Raw genomic sequence first — 20,356 nt, forward strand, 5'->3', positions numbered from 1 at the left:
AAAGCATTAGGCAAACAGAGAGGCTCAGACGTGCACGCAGACTCCAATTAAAAGGGGATCCATAGGTCCAACAAACTCCAGACAGACAGACCATAATAGTCTCATTTTCATGCACATTGATGTCTGGTTGCCATGGCACTGAGCAAATGATAGGGCAGCTGATTTTACTAGAGCGGAGCTGCACACGAATCGTACCTCAAGGTGGCGGAACACAAAAATGGAGGACAGCGACGTTAGTAGCGTCAGTAGCGACAGCGACGTTTCTCAGGACGAAGCGGCCGGACGACGGCGCCGCTTCTGGTCAGGACATCGGCAAAACCTGCCCAATAGTCAGCATTCGTGTATACGAATAACATTTAAAGATATCATCTGCATATTGTTTTTTTTTTTTTATAAAAGGAAACCTGGGAGCTTCTTTCTGGGTCGGGTCAGCCTTTTTCTTTTAATGACTGCGAATTAACGCCGCATCGCTCCGTTAATTCATGCGATGAGAGTCGTCCCAGCAACAATGCGGCGCTCCGATTCTTCACTCGCCCGTCGGGGCAGCTGCCGCGCTGTACAGTTGCTGTGGGCAGCAAAATGGCGGTCACGTGAATCGTGGGGTCTGTCTGCTGGTGGTGGAGAGGAAAGGAGAGTGGGCGGGGAGGAGGTGGGGGGGTGGATTTTGGGGTGTCTGGTGTGGAGAGTGAAAGACAGGGTTGCGAGGTCTAGACTGCGGGGTTGGGGGGTCTCTCATGAGGGGAGGATGGAGAGGAGGGTGTGAGTGGAGGGGTTATTATTTAAGGAGGGGCCGTCTGGTTTTAGAAGGAACAATTAAGGAGGGTGTGGAGGGAATGGGGGGGGGCAGTTTGTCTGCATTTGTGAACATGTGTCTCTGTCTCGACCATTTGCATAGAGAGATGCCGGCGTCCATATGCTGAGCGGCGGGGTCGATTCAGTCACAGGCTTTTGCACATGTCCCGGGGTCTCTGGCGCGAGCCTGAGCAAAAGCCCGCCAATCGTCCCGCCCTCACTCGCTTGACTGTCACATGATCGGCGGCACATTCGACCTCATTTCTCACAATAACAGCCGCGTTGCCATTCTGGAGCGGCGTGGTTGTTTCTCTGTCGAACGCTGACCAATGTGGGGACGCGGAGCCCCTCTGAGCCAATGAGAGACGGCAGAGAATCAGGAAGAGGAAGAAGAGGCGAGGAGAGTCATCAGTTTACCCTTGATGTGCCAGGGGAAGACACAAACATGCTACTGGAGGATATAAAAAAAAAGATTGGAAGCATAAGGGACTGAAATATTTCCCCCTAAGAAGATCTCAACACGTCAGTCAGACGCAGACTCAATAAACGCCTCCATAATGTCACATCTCAATACGGTTGTGTCCAAAGCATAGTCGTCTTACGAGCTCGAGGTCTCAGCCTGGAGCGTGGGAATGCTGGGAAACCATGTGCACAATGGTGGTGCACTGGCGAGACAGCCTCTCTAGCATGAATGCTGCTGTAGCAGGTGAAGGAGGACCCTGGAGTTCACGGGTCAAGGCCAGCCGAGTGGATGTCTGCCTCAGGATGGCCGTCGCCTGGGTCTGGCTAATGCTAATGAAGTTGCCAGACTGTCTGATAAGCGCTGCTGCCTATTGTTAGCTAAAGCTGGTTGCTAAGAGCTGACTAGGCGGGACAGAGAGCTCCTTCACAGTCAGAGACGGGCTGATAGACAGGCAGCCGAAAGTCAGACCCCCCTCCCTGCTGAAAGTGTGATTTGCTGTCTGGGAGCCTTGTTCCCCACACATCTCTGCTTCCGCTGACATTTTCTCCTCCGAGTGACACGTCGCTTTCTGCCCAAGTGGGATTCCTGTCTGTGCTCCCCTCCGCACTGACGGCGCCGGCGCCAGTTAGCTTCGCAGAACCCGACGACTCCGAGCTTCTGTGCCTTTTTAAATAACCTACAACTTTCACCCTCTGAGTTTTTTGACAGCGCAGGTGGGACCTCGCCCACGCTGTGATCGCAAGACCCCCAGGGGTCACACGCTGGCCCGTCATGAGATCAGACTCACAGCCTTTCTGGCGCAGTGGTGGCGCAGGCCCGAACACGTAAAGGTGCACTCCTCCCGGTATCCCTTTAAGAGAGAAAGCATTACCTCATCAGGAGCTGTGTGAAGGGAGGAAGTGAGTGAATGGGTGAAGGAGCGTATTGGTAACTCTCCCCTTCTTTATGCCTGTGGGTGCAGGCTTCATTAGCTCTACAGAAAGGGACAGCTCCCTCAATAGACCCATAGACCTGTCTCACTGACACAGGCTGTAACTCAGTGGGGAGGGTGTGTGTGTGTGCACGCTGCACTGCCTGTTTGCATGTGTCCCTCAACCATTCACACACCACCAGGCCTTATAGTTCCTCACTCATGCTTAAAGGAAGTCCAGTACTTGTTTTTCGCCCTCATTTGTGTCCAGAAATGAAGCAGATTCTCCTGATTCAGACTTATTTTTCACCTTTTTTAAAACCTTTTCCACTTCAGCCCAGATAAATGTGACTTCTGTGGCTACGTATTTCCCGTCAGGCACTGTGCAGGCAGCTATCTGGGGGTCTTTAGGCAGAAAGTAAAGCAAGGTATTTTGTGGCGTTTACTCTTAATGTGGGGATGCATTTAGCTTTTAATTGCTGATTTCCATTTGGAGTCATCTCTCCAAGTGCAGCAAGGGAAACTGAAACAATGATAGTGGAGGAGAGAGAGGAGAGAGAGAGAGCATCGCTGTGGCCTGGTTTCTGGTTCCAGGGGGACGGGGACGCCGGCACATGTCCCCCCGCAGAACGCAATACGATGCGCTTTGAACACACACATAAATTCCATGTATTTATATAGACATCCTTCCTCCTAAACGGGCAGGGATGGGTTCCATCCAGCTCTGATGTGGAGGCAGCAGAAACGTGATGACCCAGATTCCTGCAAACCTTAGATTTTTTTTAAAAAACTTCTGTCTCCTGTCAGTGGCGGCTGAGCTGCACTTTTTTGCGTTTGTAACAGACAGTCTGACCTCTGACCTGGTCCTGCTGCGAAGCTTTCATTCCCATAGGCTTGAAGGCTGTAGTCGCCCCCCCCCCCCTCTCTCTCTCACACACACACACACACGGCGCTGGATCTATTGGTATAGCTGTTGCTCGGCCACCCATTCAGGGCTCAGTCACGGCCACTTAGAGCGCAGCAGACTCAGGGATTCAGAGGAGCTGTGATCCAATGACATGTATTTATAATGAGGGGACTGCGGGGACGTCTTTGTTGGACGGACACAATGTCAGCAGAGAAGTGTGAATGTGTGTTTTCAGACAGGAGGGTGGGTTAAATTCAGAATAAATCCAGGAGCTCAATTTATTAGATCTTTTAGATATTTTCTGCCCTGTTTGCTTAATTAAAGCCACAGAAAATGTTGAAATGTTAAGATTGGGGCCTGTTTTATCAAAAATAAAGATGTTGTCCTCACAGGCGTGTGTGTGGTGAGGAGAGGAGCTTCCTCTGTGTGTATTAACAGTGGTTGGGTCGGCGTGGGCAGAGTGAGAGCTCTGGAGGGTCCTAGAGGCCCCTCATAATTGCCCAGTGTCTCAACCAGCATCTATCCAGGAATTGGAGTCGAGCTCCAGCCTCCTTCTTCACCTCCATCTCCTCCTCCTCAATCTTATCTCAACCCACACACCTTCATTTTTTTACCCCTGCCCTGGTCCAGAGTGAGGTGTCGTAGAACCAGATAACCTGAAGACGTTCGATGCTTGATTAGCTGGCTGATTAACTGGACTTGAGCGTGCTGCTGTTTTTCTTTGACAGATTAAATCTGAATTAAGATTAAATCTGTAATCTCCATGAGTCATGGTTGCGTTTAAGCAGACAGCAGGAGTGTGTCTGGTTAGTGCGCGTGCTTGTGTGTGTGTGTGTGTGTGTGTGCGTGTGCACATGTGTGTTCAGCTCTCGGGTATAATTGCATGTTTCCCTGGTGAGTGCATGTCCTCTCGACGCTCCAGACTTCAGAGGTCAAAGGTGGACGAGTGCAGACTCAAACACAGACGTATATTGGTAGTCATGACGAAGGACGACAACCCCCCCACCCCCCCACCACCACCACCACCGCCCTCCCACCCCTTTACTATTTTAATTTCTGGTTTATTGTAGAAGATCTGTCTTGTTGACTTTTGAGTTCTCTAATTTTTGGTGTTGTGTTTCCAGGTTTTTGTGGCCGTGAGCGAAAAATCAGAAACCAAACAAAATGAGGACTTCAAGACAACACTGGAACATTCTTTCATATCTGAATTTATTTTCTCCTGCATTAAACACACGACTTATCCTGGTTTTTCTCGGATAAAAAATCCTCTTTTTTTTGCTGTATTTCGCAAATTGACTCAACTAAAAATGTTTCATTGAATTCATGGATGTGCTGTAAAATCCTGAAGTCAATAAAATGGTATCACATCCCTCTGCTTTTATTTGTGGTTTTGAACATCAGTCACATCTATTTTCTCCATCGCTTAAACTGGAACACAAAACATGTGGACCGGGATGCTCTTATAAAAGTAAAAATCATCATATAAAAGAACAGTTACGCAAACATGATCATATAAACTGGTGTTGGGTCAGATCAGACTGCTTCAGGTCATCAGAGAGAGTCAAAATCCAACATTCTTAAAATGTGTGTAAAGTGCAGTCTGAATTTTGATAGAATACAGTCCCACAGAGCTCTTTGTTCATTTTTTCAAAATACAAAACGGTTTTGTTTACAGTCTCAAGACACCATTAACTGTAAATCTCCCGTATTTATAGTAATTGGTCATAATTGGTGCTCTATCTTCATGTTACATTGAGTGACAATTTTAGGGGAAAGGAAAGCTAATTATTACCATTATCTTATTTGTTTTACACAAATGGATTAAAACCATCTAAAAGCATGAATTCCATATTAATTCTCTGTGTCTCCATTTGTTCTTTTAGATGTTTTTTTTAACAAACATTGCAACGGAAGCATTTTATAATTAGATTAAAATTAATCTTGATTTTACAAAATGGCTGAATGGATTTTTACAAATTTCAGAGAAAGAGAGAGAGAGAGAGGAAGCCATCATCTGAATAAATGCAAAGGGGCTCTGCCTCTATTTGGCATCATGCCATGTATCTATAGCAACCACCTCCTCTGTCAGCTTCCGTCCATCTTTCCCTCCTTTATTCTAATTAGCCCTCGATCTTCTACATGGCTTTTTTTCTCCTGCTCTTTTTTTCTTCTCACCTTCCCAGAAATCTACCCACAAACAGACCGTCTTTGTTTCAGAAACTAAGCAAAAAAAATTATATATATGTATGTTTATCTCGAGAGAAGCTGACAAAAAGAATTTAGTCTAAATAAATATTAAAAAATCATTAGGGCTTATTAGCTATTCCTTACTTTTCGAGTACCTCAAGTTCAAGTATATATTTTTTTAATTATTCACTTGTTTGTTTTGACTTGATTTGGGCTACTGTTGCTTTCAAGATCAAGTTCAGGTCTCCAGCGAGGCCTCCGGCGGAGAGCTGGCGCCATCACGCTGCTCTCGAGGCGGCGCTGCAGCGCCACCTGCCGGTCGCCTGTGCCAGGTGTCATTCATGAGGACGCTGCGCCCCCAAGCGGACATTAGGGGTTACCACATTCCTTTTTTTAACTGAAACTGAAATGAGGTTCAGAATGAACAAAAGGTACAAGAAAAACAATAAACAATAAATAGTTTTGTTACTAACATCCAGTTTTATTAGACAGTTTATTAGAGAGTCATTTTATTACAGCTTCACAATTATAACTAGAATCTGGACATCTGGTGTGACAGTAGTGGGTTTCACATCGGATTGGCAAAAATCACTGGGATGAACAGAATAGCCATGATACCACTGTGGTACGGAAACACGCAAAAATACGAGATATGTGATAAACATGCAAACATTTTAACCGTTTGCACATCAATGGAAGGTCACCCTAAAATAAAAAAAAAGTCTGGCTGTAGTTCTGATTTCAGCCTCTTCAAGCCACTGAGGAGTTCTCATAAATAAAGCTTATTTGGCATTTCGTTGTGTAGAACAGAGCAGGATCACCAAGTTTCCTTTCCCCAAATTAGAGCTAAAATGACCTAAACGTTTATTGTTCTGAGATGGATGGAGCGGACCAAGTGTGTTACCACAGCCTGCAAAACCCCCAACAAAGGCAGTTTTACGTTTTACAAAAGTCACATAAAAAACTGTCCCTGAAGTTCTACATTCAGTCATAAAGGTCTATCAATCCCCCAGACCACATTCGTCTGATGCCCCTCAGATAATTATAAATCCCAAAGGTTAGAAAATGGAGGCAACCTTGGACAAAGGTTAGAGGGAACACTACTGCTCCCCGTTAGGCACTTGAGTCAGTAACTTCTGTTACTAGATACTTTCTGCTACTTTGCACACAGATATTCAAAGATCAACCCTGCATCGACCCTTCTGTGGGTCAGAAGTGGTAAATTTGAACGGAACATCATCATGTGACTGATGATAAGCTGCTACAATTCCCTGAAGGATCACAAGAGATAAAGGTGAATGGATCGATGGGAGCTGATAAAGTGATCAGTGGAGGTGAGGGAGACACGTCTCAGGGCAGAGCTGAGTGATGAGTCAAGTTCTGAAGCTTCATGTCTGATTTTCTTTTTTTTATCAACCCGAAGTCGAGACTGTTCAGCGATATGAATCCAGGTTCTGAAATGTTGCGGAATCAGTCTTGCTAAACGTTCCTGTGTGGCGCCATTTGTTCCACTATAGCTCCTGATACAGCTATTAACCATCAAATTAAACACAAATCTACATAAACACTGATGTGTAAGCATTTCATGAGCCTGTTTAATGTGCTGCGGTCAACACTGAGACCGAATACGTTTAAATGCCTGTAACGGGATAATAGCGCCCCCGGGAGGTTGCTTCTTGTATAGCATCTAACTCTGACAACTGCAACAATTCATGAAACTATACTTATTTTATGACCTGTTAAGATGAAGCTACCATAGCAACATCATATGGAAGACAAAACTTTACATACCCTACTATATGTGTGAATGAGTGACCTTTACCAGCGACCAGTTGGAAGAAACAAACAGCAACATTAAAATATTACTGTTAAAGCAGCGTTTCTCATCCAGTAGCCATTAAAAGTACAGTGTAAACTTCGTTACAGGGCTGTTCTGGAATACATTCGACTGTACAGCTGTCTCATCTAAGATATTCAATCTGTGGATTAACAGAAACTCTCAAAAATAATATCCTCGCTGAGTTAGTCGGAGTGAGTCCCATCTGGCCTCAATTATTTCAGAAAATCAAACTATCTCTGCTGATACATCTTTAAAAACAACATATTAATATATTCAAACCACAAAAAATCCTCAACTCCTTTTTTTATCCTCTGTGGTTGTTGGCACAGGCTTAAACTGAATTAATCTCTTCAGGAATTTAACTTAAAACACACTAGAGTGGCAGCGACTTAAACACAACTAACAAATACTGACAATTTCAATGAGGTTAAATTATTGTTAGCAATTTGCTGGGTGGGGTTGTGCTGTGTACACACACACACACACACACACACACACACACACACACACACACACACACTGAGAACACTCATGCTTTACACACTGATCAGCACTCATTTTTATACAATCTACCCTAATATAATCGGCATCTTCTTCACAGCTTTTGGTTTGATTCCTGTAACTCTTAATTAATCCAATGGGGTGTATTGATCCTTAAATAAATTTAATACATCTTAAAAGTATGTGGCAAGGTTTTAACTGGACACTGTAGTGTGAGCGTGAACATCCGCTTTCAGCCTCATTAGTTAAGTGTCGACGTTAAAAATAATAAATCTGATCATATTGCACTTCGGCATATACGAGTTTGTACCAACCAGAACACCCGATGCCCACAGGGCTGCGGCCATGCGAGGAGAGGTTCCTCTCCAGAATCTATCGGTGCTCTTGATCTGTGTGACGCATCTGGTGCAGCTTTCTCAGCAGGATCTGGGTCAGGTCAAAGGTGGTGAAGCTGATCCCGACGGCGATGGGCCCTTTGACCCAGTTCATGCTCAGACCTTTGTAGAGTCCACGTATAACCCCCTCCTCAGCCACTATCTCCTTAATGGTGCCCAGGATGGTGCTGTATGTGTGACCCGTGACCCCGGCGGTCTGCATGCGGCGTCGTACCACATCCAGAGGGTACGATGAGGACTGCCCGATCAGACCCGCGCAGGCCCCGAACACGAAACGTTCATACGAGTACGGCTGCAGGCGCCCGCTGTGCTCTACGGGAGAGAGGAGGGGAGCGGAGGTCAAATCTGAGCGTCAGCGACAGAAAGGAGGATGGCAGCGGCAGGACTGACCAGCGTGGACTTTCTTCAGCGTCTCGTAGGTGAAGAAGCTGAGGCCAGCGTAAGACATGACACCCAGAATACTGGGGGCGAAGCCTCGATACAGCGTCTTTAGACCCTCCTCTCGAGATATCCGCATAAACACATGCACAATGTTGCTGTACCTGTGAAGAAAGGTCAGAAAATTACATTTCTGTTATTGTGTCACGTAGTTAGCATTAGCTTTTGTGCTAACTGTGCTATCTCGGCGGGCTTGTCAGGTAACGCTCACATTTCCTTCGGCGTTACAGCCATCCTGGCGCGAACCATGTCTAGAGGATATGTCAGCATCGCTGCCGTGGTGCCAGCTAAAGCGCCCGCCACTAGCCTTGGAAACGGCGGCAGAACTCTGGAACACACAGCAAAGACGGCATCAGCTCCCCCAGTTTGATCTAATAAAGGCGACGACTGAACGAGGCCTCGGTAAATTCCAAACCAAGTGCAACGGCCCCAAGTCTCACTCACTTTTCCTGAAAACCATAGTGGGTTCCCAGCAGGCGCTTGTACTGCTCGTGGGCACAGAACTGAATGGAGGCGTAAGGGATGACCCGCACCATGGTGGCAGAGTTTCCCCTCCACAGACTGAAGAAGCCATCCTTCAGGTAGGTGCGGTAGATCAACTTGTAGGCCTCCTGCACACCGATACACTCATGCTTGAACTGATAACTCCACGTCCAAAGGTGAAGGTTTGTTCAAAGTAATGTGGAAAGAATGTTAGAACTTTTCCTTACAACGACCATAATTGGACGTAAACCTACCTTTGCAGAGAATCTTGCTGAAGACACTGAAAACAAAACCAAGAGGTAAATCAGTGATATCATACTGTGTCATTGCTACCAAATTAAATACAACACAAAACCTCCTTTATGCACAAATAAGGTACCGGATTGTCTGGACTATAAGGCGCATTAAAATACTTTCATTTTCTCAAAGGTCGACAGTGTGCCTTATGCATTACCTGACCTCAAACCGATTTTATGTGGTACACGCCGCTCAAAAATCTGTCAAAATATTTTAATACAACTTTAGTAAGCTACGTAGCCGTACCGCATGATGGATTGTCGGAGCATTACGGCTACCGTAGTCAGGAGCCTCGCAGAGGTTTGTTTCGCTTAATGCACCTTATAATCCAAAAAATACGGTAACTGTTTCATTATAAGGGTCAGACTTCCATTCATTATTACTAGTAAGGCTTGAAAATTGAGCCAAGCTGTATTGCAGAATTTCCAGATGTTAAACTGTCGCCTTTTACTCAGATAACTGGGGGGAAATGGTCGAAGGAAAAAAACTGCTTAGTAAGATGACTAGATGACAGATTGCCGTGGAGTGATAAAGTAAAAGCAACACTGGTGACAAATCCAGACAGCTTCCAGTTCAGATGAGGCGCAAACCTGCCTTGGAAGATGATTTTAGTCCTGTCCAGTGGGGCCACGGCCGTCTTGGCCACGGCGCCAGATAAGGCTCCAGAGAAGAGCGAGTTGATCACGGATTGGGTTTGGTTCAGACCCTACAGAGAGTGAGGAACCGCATCACTGATCACACAGATTAAAAACAACCCGTAAAGGCCGAGTCCTCGCGTGACAAACTTGTTTGAGCAGCCGTTTGAGAAGCTGTTGATTATTAAACTGATGGCAGCATTTGGACAAAAACAGCTTACAAAACCTGTCAGCAGACCGTCCAGGAACCGCAGGCATGCTGATCAAATTTCCAAATCCTGCAAAGAACACTACAAATTTCTCCAGGAACCAGGATCCAATCCAGTCCAATCATTTCTATAATCTTTCTTGAAAGAAGACCGCGTTAATGAAGTTTCAGGTAATACCTTACCTTGGTCTGACTGGGCCGATGCGGCATTTCCTCCTGCGCGATGGACGCCTGCTGGTGTTGGACTCCCATCCCTGACAGCTACAGCCAGCTCTCACCAATCCTGCTCATCAACTCCGACGCCTGGAGAGGCACAAACGCCGGGAACCTCTAAAGAACGACAAAATCCAGCCAAAATCTGTGAGAACCTGAACCGACGGGCAGCAAGAGCTGATATTTCAACAGGCTCCATTCACCTCTAGTAAATGTTTACCACCTTACTCGGTTTGGAAGAAGACTAGTTCACAGCAAGTCACATATCTCTAGTACAAAAAACAAGTCCATAAAATGGACTTTAGAAGGGAGATGCTTTTTCTGTGGTCAAGAAAAAAAAAGTTTCTTTGTTTTAGGAGCTGATTTTATGTGAGGGATTGGCTATTCATAAATCATTCCAGAAACCAGGCTCACATTTCAATATCACACACTAACCCCATTGTATTCTTTCATGTGACTATTTCTTGTCTATTCGGGACTGTTTCATATATTTTTTCCCAGTACATACCTTTGTAATATAAGTTAACTGCTATTAATTCTGTAACCTTTGATCAGCAACTCAGTTTGCAACATCTATATATAATCTCCTGAATCAGGCTTTGCACAAATTAGGATCTAATCATGTGCACAAACGCCGAGGCTGCCTTTTGAGGTTACAATGCAGAGAAATTGCAACGTCACTGTTCAGGGAGTGTGACCTCCTGCTGTGCTATTTGATCTACCAGCTGTCAGACTATAACAGTGGGAGAAGAAAACGATCATTTACAGACAGAGCCGTGACAAAGCTAATATTGCCACTTGTAAAAAAGGGTTTTGGGGCAGAGCTTAAGCTTACAAACAGGCCAGAACCTGACATTCCACCTCAGGCCCGTTAGGGAGGTGGGCTGTGCCCTCTGTCCACATGCATATCATTTTACAGGTCTTTCTTCCTTGCTGTCTGTCAGTCTTTGTCAAACTTTGCTGCCATATAGTGGAGTGGTGGACCATTGACAGTGGCCCTAACTGTTGTCTAAAGCAAGACAACAGTTTCTGTGATGGTGAGCAGTTGCACATCTGCAAAAATGGTCATTTAAGCCTGGTCCTTATTATTGTTATTATTTATTTAGCTCAAGAGTTTAAAGCCTGGAACAATCATAAGTATATAGCCACACTCACAATGGTATTTAATGCCTTTCGGATTGTTTTATACATCAAGGTGCTGACTCTTACGATGTTACTTAATATTAATTCCTTAAATAATCTTACCGTACTTCTCTTGCCTGTCCCACTGGGTGGCGCACTTACTAATGTTCTACAAACTCATCCAGAACTAAGCGCCGCTTACCTTATAAAGATGAGATCTGACCCGTCAGATTTCAGATGCTGCAAATTCTCCCCAGAATATACATATATGTATATGTTATCCTAAACCGTTTTTCCGAAGCTGCCTTTGAGTAAGACACAGTAACAGCATTAGCTGTTAGCTTGTTGCTAAAGGACCATTAATGTTACTGCCTATAACCTTATGCAAATATTGACAAAGCACCTAAATGCCGCGATCCAAAGCACATTTCTTCGGTTGATAAAGGCACTGACACCAACACATTTCACTCAGTCGTGAGTTGTGCTGTGACTTGTAGCAGCTGACATTGCTTAGCCACGCTGTTGGTATTTCTGTCGTAAACGCTCCTGTCAACGAAGCGAGACGTTAGCTCGACCACAGGGAGGTGGGTTTGACAAGGACGGTGCGGTGCATTATGGGAAATGGAGTTGGAGCAGGGTGCCATGGCGAAAGGGCCGTTAAAGGGGCGTCGTTGGGACACGCCTTTGGCAGTTTCTTGTGCGAGATCACCATTTGGTGTGTCATGATGCACAGGCAAATATATATATACTGTATACGAATATATCTAAGCACTATCACACGACAGGGAGTGCTATTGTGCTATTAGCACAGGTATCATTCAGTCATAGGTATTCATATAGTATTTGTGTGTATATATGTATTTTTTTAAATATGTATTCATGAGTATGTGTGTGTATATATGTATTTGTTAAAATATGTATTTGTGTTTACATCAGTTTATCATACTTGATATTCTTCTGATGCAGTTTTCTATTCTAAAACCTTCTCTGACACTCAGTCTTCCAGTCTAAGGAAGTTGGAACAAAAGAAGCTTCTTAACCAGCTGAATAACTGATGTCTTCATCGTTTTACAGAATATTTAGGACTTCTTTTTAGGTTTTCGGCTGTTAGCAAGGAAGTTTTGATACAAGTTACATGATATAGTAGGTTGCTTTATCAAAGCCCCTTGGCCTTGATCCTTTTGATTGAAGCTACATGAAATTAGAAAGAAAAGAAATAAGCTTAAAAGAAATAACATTACAGCAAATTGTATTATTGCATATATTTACACATGGCACAGAAGTATTACATTTCATGAGAATATATGTGGTACATTAAAAAAACGCATGAATACCATTAGAAAGCAAAACAAAATAGGAGTCAGATAGTTTGTTCATAACATTGCCTCTACGCCCAGCCACAATCTAGTTTAGCTTGTTTCCTCACTCCAAGTGAAGTGCATCATTCTATTTAATTCTAAATTCCTCAGTTAAGGTTTATTTTTTCAGGCAATATACGGCTGAGCTGGAAGAGTCACAGTTACCTTCGCTGCAACATTTCAGGGAACCTCATAATGTGACAATACACACGCCTCACTCTACTCAGTTTGTCAGGCTTCCGTGTTTGCCGGTCCACAGCTCTCGAAGCTCCACTTTACATCCCAGATCTCTGAGAGCAGCTTTCCCAACATCCCCGCAGTCCTGATGGGTCTTTACTGCCTCGGCTATCAGGGCTTCTGCCCCCATCTCCAAGATGGGTTGAATGTAGTTGGGCATATGTGAAACCAGATTCCTCAACAGCATACAGGCTTGTTTCTATACAGAAAGAACCCAAGAGACACAGTTACTCCCTAAGAAGTATTAATTTGCAACATTAATCAATGACCTAATATTACCTGCACGTTGACTGCATCTGCATGTGTTTTCATACTCTGAATAGCTGCGAAGGCTCCTCCGTTCTCCATGATGACACTGCAGTTATCGGGCTTGCGTAAGGCGAGCACAGAGAGGCACGCACAGCCCTGCTCGCACACCTACCGCAAAATATGAGAACATTACATATGAGGTCATTACAACACCTACGATCTCATCATTTCAGCCAACAAAATTGTATGTAAGCTTCATAATAAATTTGAGTTAGTACCTACCCCTTTACGAGGCTGGAACAATCCAATATAACATGATAAACATTTAATAATTTACAGACATTAGGTCACAACAGAGGTCAAAGATTAATCTCCTGAGTTTGAGACTAGTTTGTAATCTATTTTCAGTTATTGTTCCTATCAAATTAAGGAGTAGAGATTGCCAATTTTAAGGAACACAGGGCTTTTCTTACATCCCCATACAAAACATTGAACTGTGGCCTGTTTTGATATATAGTGTTTTCATCCCACTACAATTGTTCTAATCACATCCAAACACTTAACTCACCAATGAGCTGGTAGTGTGTCTGTTCATGGCAATGACAATTAGCGGGACTCCCCCGGCATTAACAACTGCGTCCTTTACATCATCGTTTCCCGCAACAGCTCGTATCGCGCTCAGGATCTGCCGAACCAACTCCTGCAATTAGAAACTCTAATGAGTGGGGGGGGGCGGTGAATGCGTGAAAATGCTTTTGGTCAATTACCGCTGATTCATAACTGTCTGCAAGAAGCGTTATTATGAATTTCAACCCCCCTAGATCACAAATGTCCTGACAGAACTCGTTCCTGACAGCCAGACGGGATAAAGTTGCACAGAGCTCACTTAAAACAGAGGTATCTTCAAGATGACCTGCGATAGAAGAATACAAAAAATTAGGAATATGTCAACAAACACATCGCTAAGCTACCAGGCCACATGTGTAGAATATAGTGCCAGCTATTCTCACCTTTGGCAGCGTCAATTAGAACCTTTAGCCCATTGTGCTCCAGGACAATAATCTTAGCATGGTCATGAGCATGTCCAAATGTAACACGGACGTCATCGTCAAAGGTCATGACCCTGAGAGCAACAGAGGCCTCCTTTACCAGCTCGGCACAGTCACTGTGTTGCGTGATCGAACTAGTTAGCAGAGCCAGGACTCCTCCTTTTACCAAATCCTGTCGATTCTGTTCATGTTTCAGACAGCAGTGACGCACGGTCTTGATAGCTGCACGCGTCACCTCAGAATCTTCCCTGTATTTTATAAGAATGTCCAGGAGGAACCGCTGGCCCTCTGCATCCAACAAATCTGGCTGTCCATCTGTGAGTGCAGCAAGAGCGAGTGTGGCAGTCAGCACGGCCTCCTGTCTATCGAAACTCTTTTTACAGCAAGAAAGGATGACAGGATAGGCATCTTTCTGGGCAGCCAGATACCTATGAGCAAAACCCACTGAGCAATGTTCAGTAAAAGACTTGATGTCTTCCATCAGATCCATAACATCCGCAGACTCATTCCTATTTCGGAGGGTATCCAAAACCTACACATGAAAACACAGGGGAGAAAAAGATCAATGCTTTGGGAGTAAATATCTTTTCAAAATGGAGCAAAACTCACCTGCAAGATTTCATGCATTTGCTCTTCTTGCTCTTCATTTGATGGTGCAGCAGGTGCGGCTTTAACTATGTAACTGAGATCCACACCTGAATCCAAAGATTTAAACATTTCACTTAAAGTTTTAACACACATAGAATCACAATAGAATCTATAACATTGGCAGATGAACCAAATTTTCACACATGGTCAGTATCATTTCAGATTAAAAGATTTTTGCTTGTGTTTCTAATAAGATGCATCTGGAGAGATCACTCTTGTACCTTTGTAAATAAATTAGTAGTTTCCTTTAGACAGGAGCATGTGTTGTTTTCTAATCAATAACTTCATTCCAAACGATCAAGGTAAAAACAACGAATGTTGTTGCCGTATTCTTCATCCTGTTATTTAGCTTTAGCAATAGCTTAACCAATGAAGCGTTTATTACACGTCACACCTGCTTGTTTCCCGTGTTATTATCAGTACAGTACATACAGAACCAAACCCCTGACAAACCCACTGTTGAGTATTCTTATTCTTTTCTTCAGCTGGTTACCTTGAGACTCAAACTGCTCCACAGCCTCTTTAAGCGCTTCATCGGGTTCCATGTCAAATTCCTCCATGTTTTCTCTGACTGTAGCATCAAAGGTTTCCTGGGTTATCCTACGTTTCGCCATTTTTCGTTGTTAATCGAGTCTGAAACAATAATATGACACAACTCAATTAATTACATACTAATATCAAATGACAAACATTTCAACATTTAAAGGACAACTATTCCTATTTAGCTAGTAACGTTTGACCATTTGTTTCCACCCTTTTTGCTGACTAAGACTGTTTAATGGTCAAATGATTTAAAATGTCAGTAAACAACGCTCTTTCTAAACAAGAAAACAGTGTAAACATCACCTAACTGTTTCCACCGCCCAGTGACAGAATGTATGGCTCAGTCTTCTTCGTCTTTAATTCCTGCTTCCGGGAACTTGGACACTCAGACTCACTATTGCCCCCTACTGTCTATAAATTGTTACCGCGTCAGCCTGTGTGACGCGGCGAACGGTTCATCCCAGATTGAAACCAGGATCTAAAATTAAAAGATGCGAGTCGCTCATCAGCGAAATAAACTTAAATTTGCTCTTGTATGCATAAGAGAAACATTTAAGTATGGTTTAGAAAGACGAACAATGTCTTTGTTGATTAATGAGATTAATGCCTTTGTTTCCTGGGCGTGCGACGTCAGTAAAAGCATGAATGGTGTAGTATCTATCGCCACGGGGTGCAGGGACGCTGCCTCTACGACGCAATTTTGCAATTGGAGTGTACACAGAATGTAAAGCAAACTCGAACATGAAAAACTGCCTCATCCTTAGATTTTTATATTTTATTCCTTTTTGGGGTGGTTTGTGTCAGGAAAAAGGACCCTGAGTCCCATTTACTTAATGTTACTGTATTCTGCTAAACAGTGCGGTCTACCTGTGCAGTGTACATGATCTTGGTATTAGTGGTTTGTGAAGGGTTTAGGGTTTTATATTTGCTAAAACTATGAGCTTCCTCCGTAGGGTGGCTGGGCTCTCCCTTAGAGATAGGGTGAGAAGCTCTGCCATCCAGGAGGAGCTCGGAGTAGAGTCGCTGCTCCTCCGCGTTGAGAGGAACCAGATGAGGTGGCTTGGGCATCTAGTCAGGATGTCCCCTGGACGCCTCCCTGGTGAGATGTTCAGGGCATGTCCCTCCGGTAGGAGACCCCCGGGAAGACCCAGGACACGTTGGAGAGACTATGTCTCTCGACTGGTCTGGGAACGCCTGGGGATCCCTCCGGATGAGCTGGAGGAGGTAGCTGGGGAGAGGGAAGTCTGGGCTTCTCTCCTTAGGCTGCTGCCCCCGCGACCCGACCCCGGATAAGCGGTAGAGAATGGATGGATGGATGGATGGATGGATATACATAACAATGAGATATAATAACGTTTGCTCAGTATCATGTGACTGCTACAAAATACTCGCAAAATTAAGATTCAAATGTGACATCAGTCACATTGACGTCTAATGTGTGCATTGCTCCAGCAAGAACATGAATTTTAACTTTCCATCAAAAATAAATCATGTACAATAATCATTGTGTCTGAGTAGACAGACAGCTGCTATGGCTCTTAATAAGCAATCCATTGGAAGATTTTCTCCTGTGAGGTTACTGTTTTTACTCAAAAGGTCATGGTGATGGACTCACCCCTGTTCCCCTATTCCCCTGTTCCCTCTGAAAGCTACAGAATATCTATAAACTGTAATACATTACAGGCCGATTCCACAGTTGCTGATTATTTTAATTTAAACCTACATGTACATTAAATGAATCACACTAACAAATACTGTTACATAAAAGAAGTATTTGTTTTGGGATACACACACCGAAATCATAATAGTACCTATATTTCATGGCATCTAGGATGTGTAAAACATTCTAAATAACAGTTAATTATGACTGTATCTGCAACTGAGATACTTTAAATGAACAAAACTGTTAAAAGATGACACGGCACTATTTTGAAGTATGAATTCATCACTGAAAAATAGAAACCTGCGGTATTCCTAGTGATGGTTTCCAAACTGATTTGTATAAATCCTGTGGAAATTTCATAAACGCCCACAAGGAAAGAACATTTCCCAGCAGCTACGCAGAGGACCACAATGTGGCCCAAAGCCTCGCTAAACATAACCTTTGTGCGAGCATAGCAACAATTAGTCAACCTAAACGGTGAGTCAGTCAACCTTTCCTGGATTTTGAGAGAAAGGGTTGTGTAATATGCTGTATGTCAGTGGTCAAAGCCCCCCCACACCCCATCCAACAGACGGACCTACAAGCTTGACCAGCCGCCTGTGAAAGCACAGTCGTGCCCTCATGAAGGAATGAGGGGACCCTGGGATTAAACCAGTAAAAGAGAAATGCCTGACAGAAGGGTAAGAGAAAGTGGCGACATGATAGTGAGGTTAGAAACACTCGTTTGGCAAGTGTCTAGTTGGTGCTGCATGCTGCATCCTCACACACTGGTGTGGAGCCCCAGGCTCAAAAAGACCCTCTTTTGATTCATGCTACATTGCATTATATACAGATGTTCTGTAACTGACCTCCTGGGTAGGACATGTGGTCTCTGGGCCTTCAATGCACTGCTGATACACAGTATTGGCGCACACACGGAGGATAATAACACTGTGGGATCATCTTAATATAGATTACTTCTATATTTGATATGTACATATGTGCTGGAGCAGCCGCGTGGGTTTTATTTTCCACTGCCACAGATCAAGTGTCAGATAGATATGTCCTAGTGTGGGAAATAACTCTTAATTAACTTAATGCATGAATATAGATTTAATGGGGGACTTTTATATCTATTGCATTTTAATTTTTTCTTTATTATGAAATTTACACCTTTTGCCTCACGCAGCAATTCTGGAAATCAATGTTTTGTTCACTTTTTGCTCATTTCTTACAGGTGATGGCGCTATAAATCAATATTTCATCGTCAGTTATTTCATTTTGGTTGTTTTTCTTGAACTGAAAAGAAAACTGCACAAAAACTGTTGATAAAAATGTCATGTTTTGTGCTGACATTGTTGAACGTGTACATTTTCATAATCTATATTGTCTGTTGGATCGGTGGACAATAACACGATGGGAGTTCTTTCACAACCACCTGCTTTTCTTAGTTGTGAGTGCAACCGTTTATTTTAAAAACCTGACACGGATCGCGATGGCGTCACTTTAATCATCACTTATCTGACGTGCGTGACAGATCTATACTTACGTGATGTTTGCTGTTGATGCCGGAATGTTAAAAACACGTGTGTGGCCACGAATGACTCGGATTTCAAATGATGCAAAGAATGTAAGATTCATGCGAGCTCATTTTCAGGTCTGACAGCCTGAGACTTGGTGACAGGTTGAAAGAACTTAATCAACAATCTAAGTTATGGCTGCTGCTGCTTCTGGCTCCAGATCACCTGGACCTGAGGAACACTACACCTGTGCGGACAAACATGCTGTAGATCACAAGCTGACGCCTGAGAGTGCAGAAAGATGCGGTGTAAGAGAGAGCAACAGATGTTGGGTGTGTGGTTTATATATCACCTGTGTTAAAGTGCAAAAGCGGAATAAAGGACAGTCGTGGTTACGAAAAAAAAGCCCCCATTTTCTTAAAACCACTCATTCCGAACCAATTCAAATTTCATAAGAGATTTTTGAATCAGCTTATTCAACAGCTCGACAGTAAATCAACCGTATCTGTTTGTTAGTTGCGGCGCTTTTGTTGTCTTTTATGCAACATCCGTAATAGGAAATCAAATTTCGAACGCATCTTTCAGGGATGCCGGTGCCTGACGTCATTTTTAGATTTACTACCCGGTTTATTTACGGCAACTGTGGACTATTCTAAAGCTTCTTCCTCGTCTCCACGTGTGGAGGGGGGACATTTTCAGCAGTTGCCGAGACGTGAAAACTTTTGGGACGCTCTAGGTGTCTCGGACGCAGCCGAGAGGAGCCATTTCCTGCCAAATTGTGAGCCGGCGTGATCGCGAGTGCAGCAGCTACTTCCTGCATTGTTACAGTACTTAATGAGGATTAAGTTGAAGCTGTCATGTTGCAAAGGGGCCGCCATTGTTCTGCAGGGAGAGGAAGAGAGGAGGAAGGCTGAGCTCCCCTCCTTCACCTGGACAGGACAGCCTGACAGAAAATGCCAATGTTAAACTATTTTGGTGAATTGAGGAAATGCATTCTAAATGTCATTAAATCTCACGGTCAATGTTTTGAGGGAAGGTACAATACAGTCGGTAAAATCAGCTCAGAGATCACAGGTTGCCATAGTTACTGCAGTCATTGTCAGTAATTGCCCAATTCAGGTCTTGAAAATGCATTTATATTTTCAGAATTCTTTTCAACCGGTTGTGCAGTAATGTGGATGAGGCGTTCCCCTCCCAAGTGGATGAACCCTAATGACCTTTACCATGCCTTTGATTTGACCCAGCCAAGGCTGCGGTCCTTCCCTGGACGCCCTCCCTTCTTCGATCAACGTGTTTCAGGGGCCTAAAAGGACTTTCCGCCATCACTCTCACCGGTTCGTTCTCCGGAGGATCCATCATAACGACCTTTGTGACGCTGGATTAGACCTGATCTGGCTCCTCCTTGCTGGGAACATCATGTCATATTTCAGTGCCCACGGCGTATAAAACGCACGTTTGTCAGCGTTTCCTTTTCAGTTCGGGGGGGCCTCGATCGAGTGATTGTGTCGCCTCGGTGCAGATCTAATTGCCTTCGCGAGACGATCTGTGGCCCCGGGAGACGGAGGAGGATGAAAACAATCAGACCTGATGACACAGCATCATCTAGAGGGACCCTTTTTTTGTCGTTTAAAGAACAGCAGGTTTAACGCTGACACAGCACTCAACCCCCCCAACCCCCCCACCTGATGGAGAACAACAGGCTGGACCCACATCAGGCTG

At 44.2% G+C, this 20,356-nt stretch overlaps 2 protein-coding genes across 5 annotated transcripts; both read right to left on the minus strand.

Annotated features, from left to right (window-relative positions):
• Nucleotides 1-5,716: 5,716 nt before the first annotated feature.
• Nucleotides 5,717-11,961, minus strand: LOC130538792 (mitochondrial coenzyme A transporter SLC25A42-like). Of its 4 annotated transcripts, none has more exons than XR_008953979.1 (9): nt 11,594-11,961; nt 10,240-10,386; nt 9,808-9,919; nt 9,171-9,196; nt 8,878-9,044; nt 8,645-8,761; nt 8,386-8,537; nt 7,594-8,307; nt 5,717-7,563 (listed from the first exon to the last, which is right to left on the minus strand). XR_008953979.1 is itself a non-coding variant. In XM_057056707.1 (9 exons), the coding sequence occupies exons 3-9, from the start codon at nt 10,306-10,308 to the stop codon at nt 7,973-7,975; spliced, it is 978 nt and encodes a 325-aa protein (XP_056912687.1). In that variant the 5' UTR covers nt 10,309-10,386; nt 10,473-10,538; nt 11,594-11,961; the 3' UTR covers nt 5,717-7,972. The 4 variants fall into 4 exon arrangements, 3 of the variants coding, with proteins under 3 accessions (XP_056912687.1, XP_056912686.1, XP_056912688.1); XM_057056707.1 differs by adding an exon at nt 10,473-10,538 and having other exon boundaries at nt 5,717-8,307; XM_057056706.1 differs by having other exon boundaries at nt 5,717-8,307.
• Nucleotides 11,962-12,623: 662 nt separating this feature from the next.
• On the minus strand, nt 12,624-15,881 carry armc6 (armadillo repeat containing 6). The gene is made up of 8 exons (XM_057056705.1): nt 15,779-15,881; nt 15,426-15,565; nt 14,894-14,979; nt 14,246-14,816; nt 14,003-14,148; nt 13,804-13,935; nt 13,266-13,403; nt 12,624-13,185 (listed from the first exon to the last, which is right to left on the minus strand). Exons 2-8 carry the CDS (start codon nt 15,544-15,546, stop codon nt 12,973-12,975), a joined length of 1,407 nt encoding a protein of 468 aa, XP_056912685.1. The 5' UTR covers nt 15,547-15,565; nt 15,779-15,881; the 3' UTR covers nt 12,624-12,972.
• Nucleotides 15,882-20,356: the final 4,475 nt, after the last annotated feature.

The sequence above is a fragment of the Takifugu flavidus genome, chromosome 15, assembly GCF_003711565.1.
Source record: "Takifugu flavidus isolate HTHZ2018 chromosome 15, ASM371156v2, whole genome shotgun sequence".
NCBI lineage: Eukaryota > Metazoa > Chordata > Actinopteri > Tetraodontiformes > Tetraodontidae > Takifugu > Takifugu flavidus.

Excerpts from the sequence above, each read along its gene's own strand:
- LOC130538792 (XM_057056706.1), bottom strand. The coding sequence starts at position 10,308 with ATGGGAGTCCAACACCAGCAGGCGTCCATCGCGCAGGAGGAAATGCCG. Across the intron at positions 9,045-9,170 it reads CAGCAAGATTCTCTGCAAAG|GAGGCCTACAAGTTGATCTA; the intron begins GTAGGTTTACGT and ends ATCGGTGTGCAG. Across the intron at positions 8,538-8,644 it reads GCTGTAACGCCGAAGGAAAT|GTACAGCAACATTGTGCATG; the intron begins GTGAGCGTTACC and ends CTTTCTTCACAG.
- armc6 (XM_057056705.1), bottom strand. The coding sequence starts at position 15,546 with ATGGCGAAACGTAGGATAACCCAGGAAACCTTTGATGCTACAGTCAGA. Across the intron at positions 14,980-15,425 it reads GGAGCAGTTTGAGTCTCAAG|GTGTGGATCTCAGTTACATA; the intron begins GTAACCAGCTGA and ends CTTTGGATTCAG. Across the intron at positions 14,149-14,245 it reads TCTAATTGACGCTGCCAAAG|GTCATCTTGAAGATACCTCT; the intron begins GTGAGAATAGCT and ends CTTCTATCGCAG.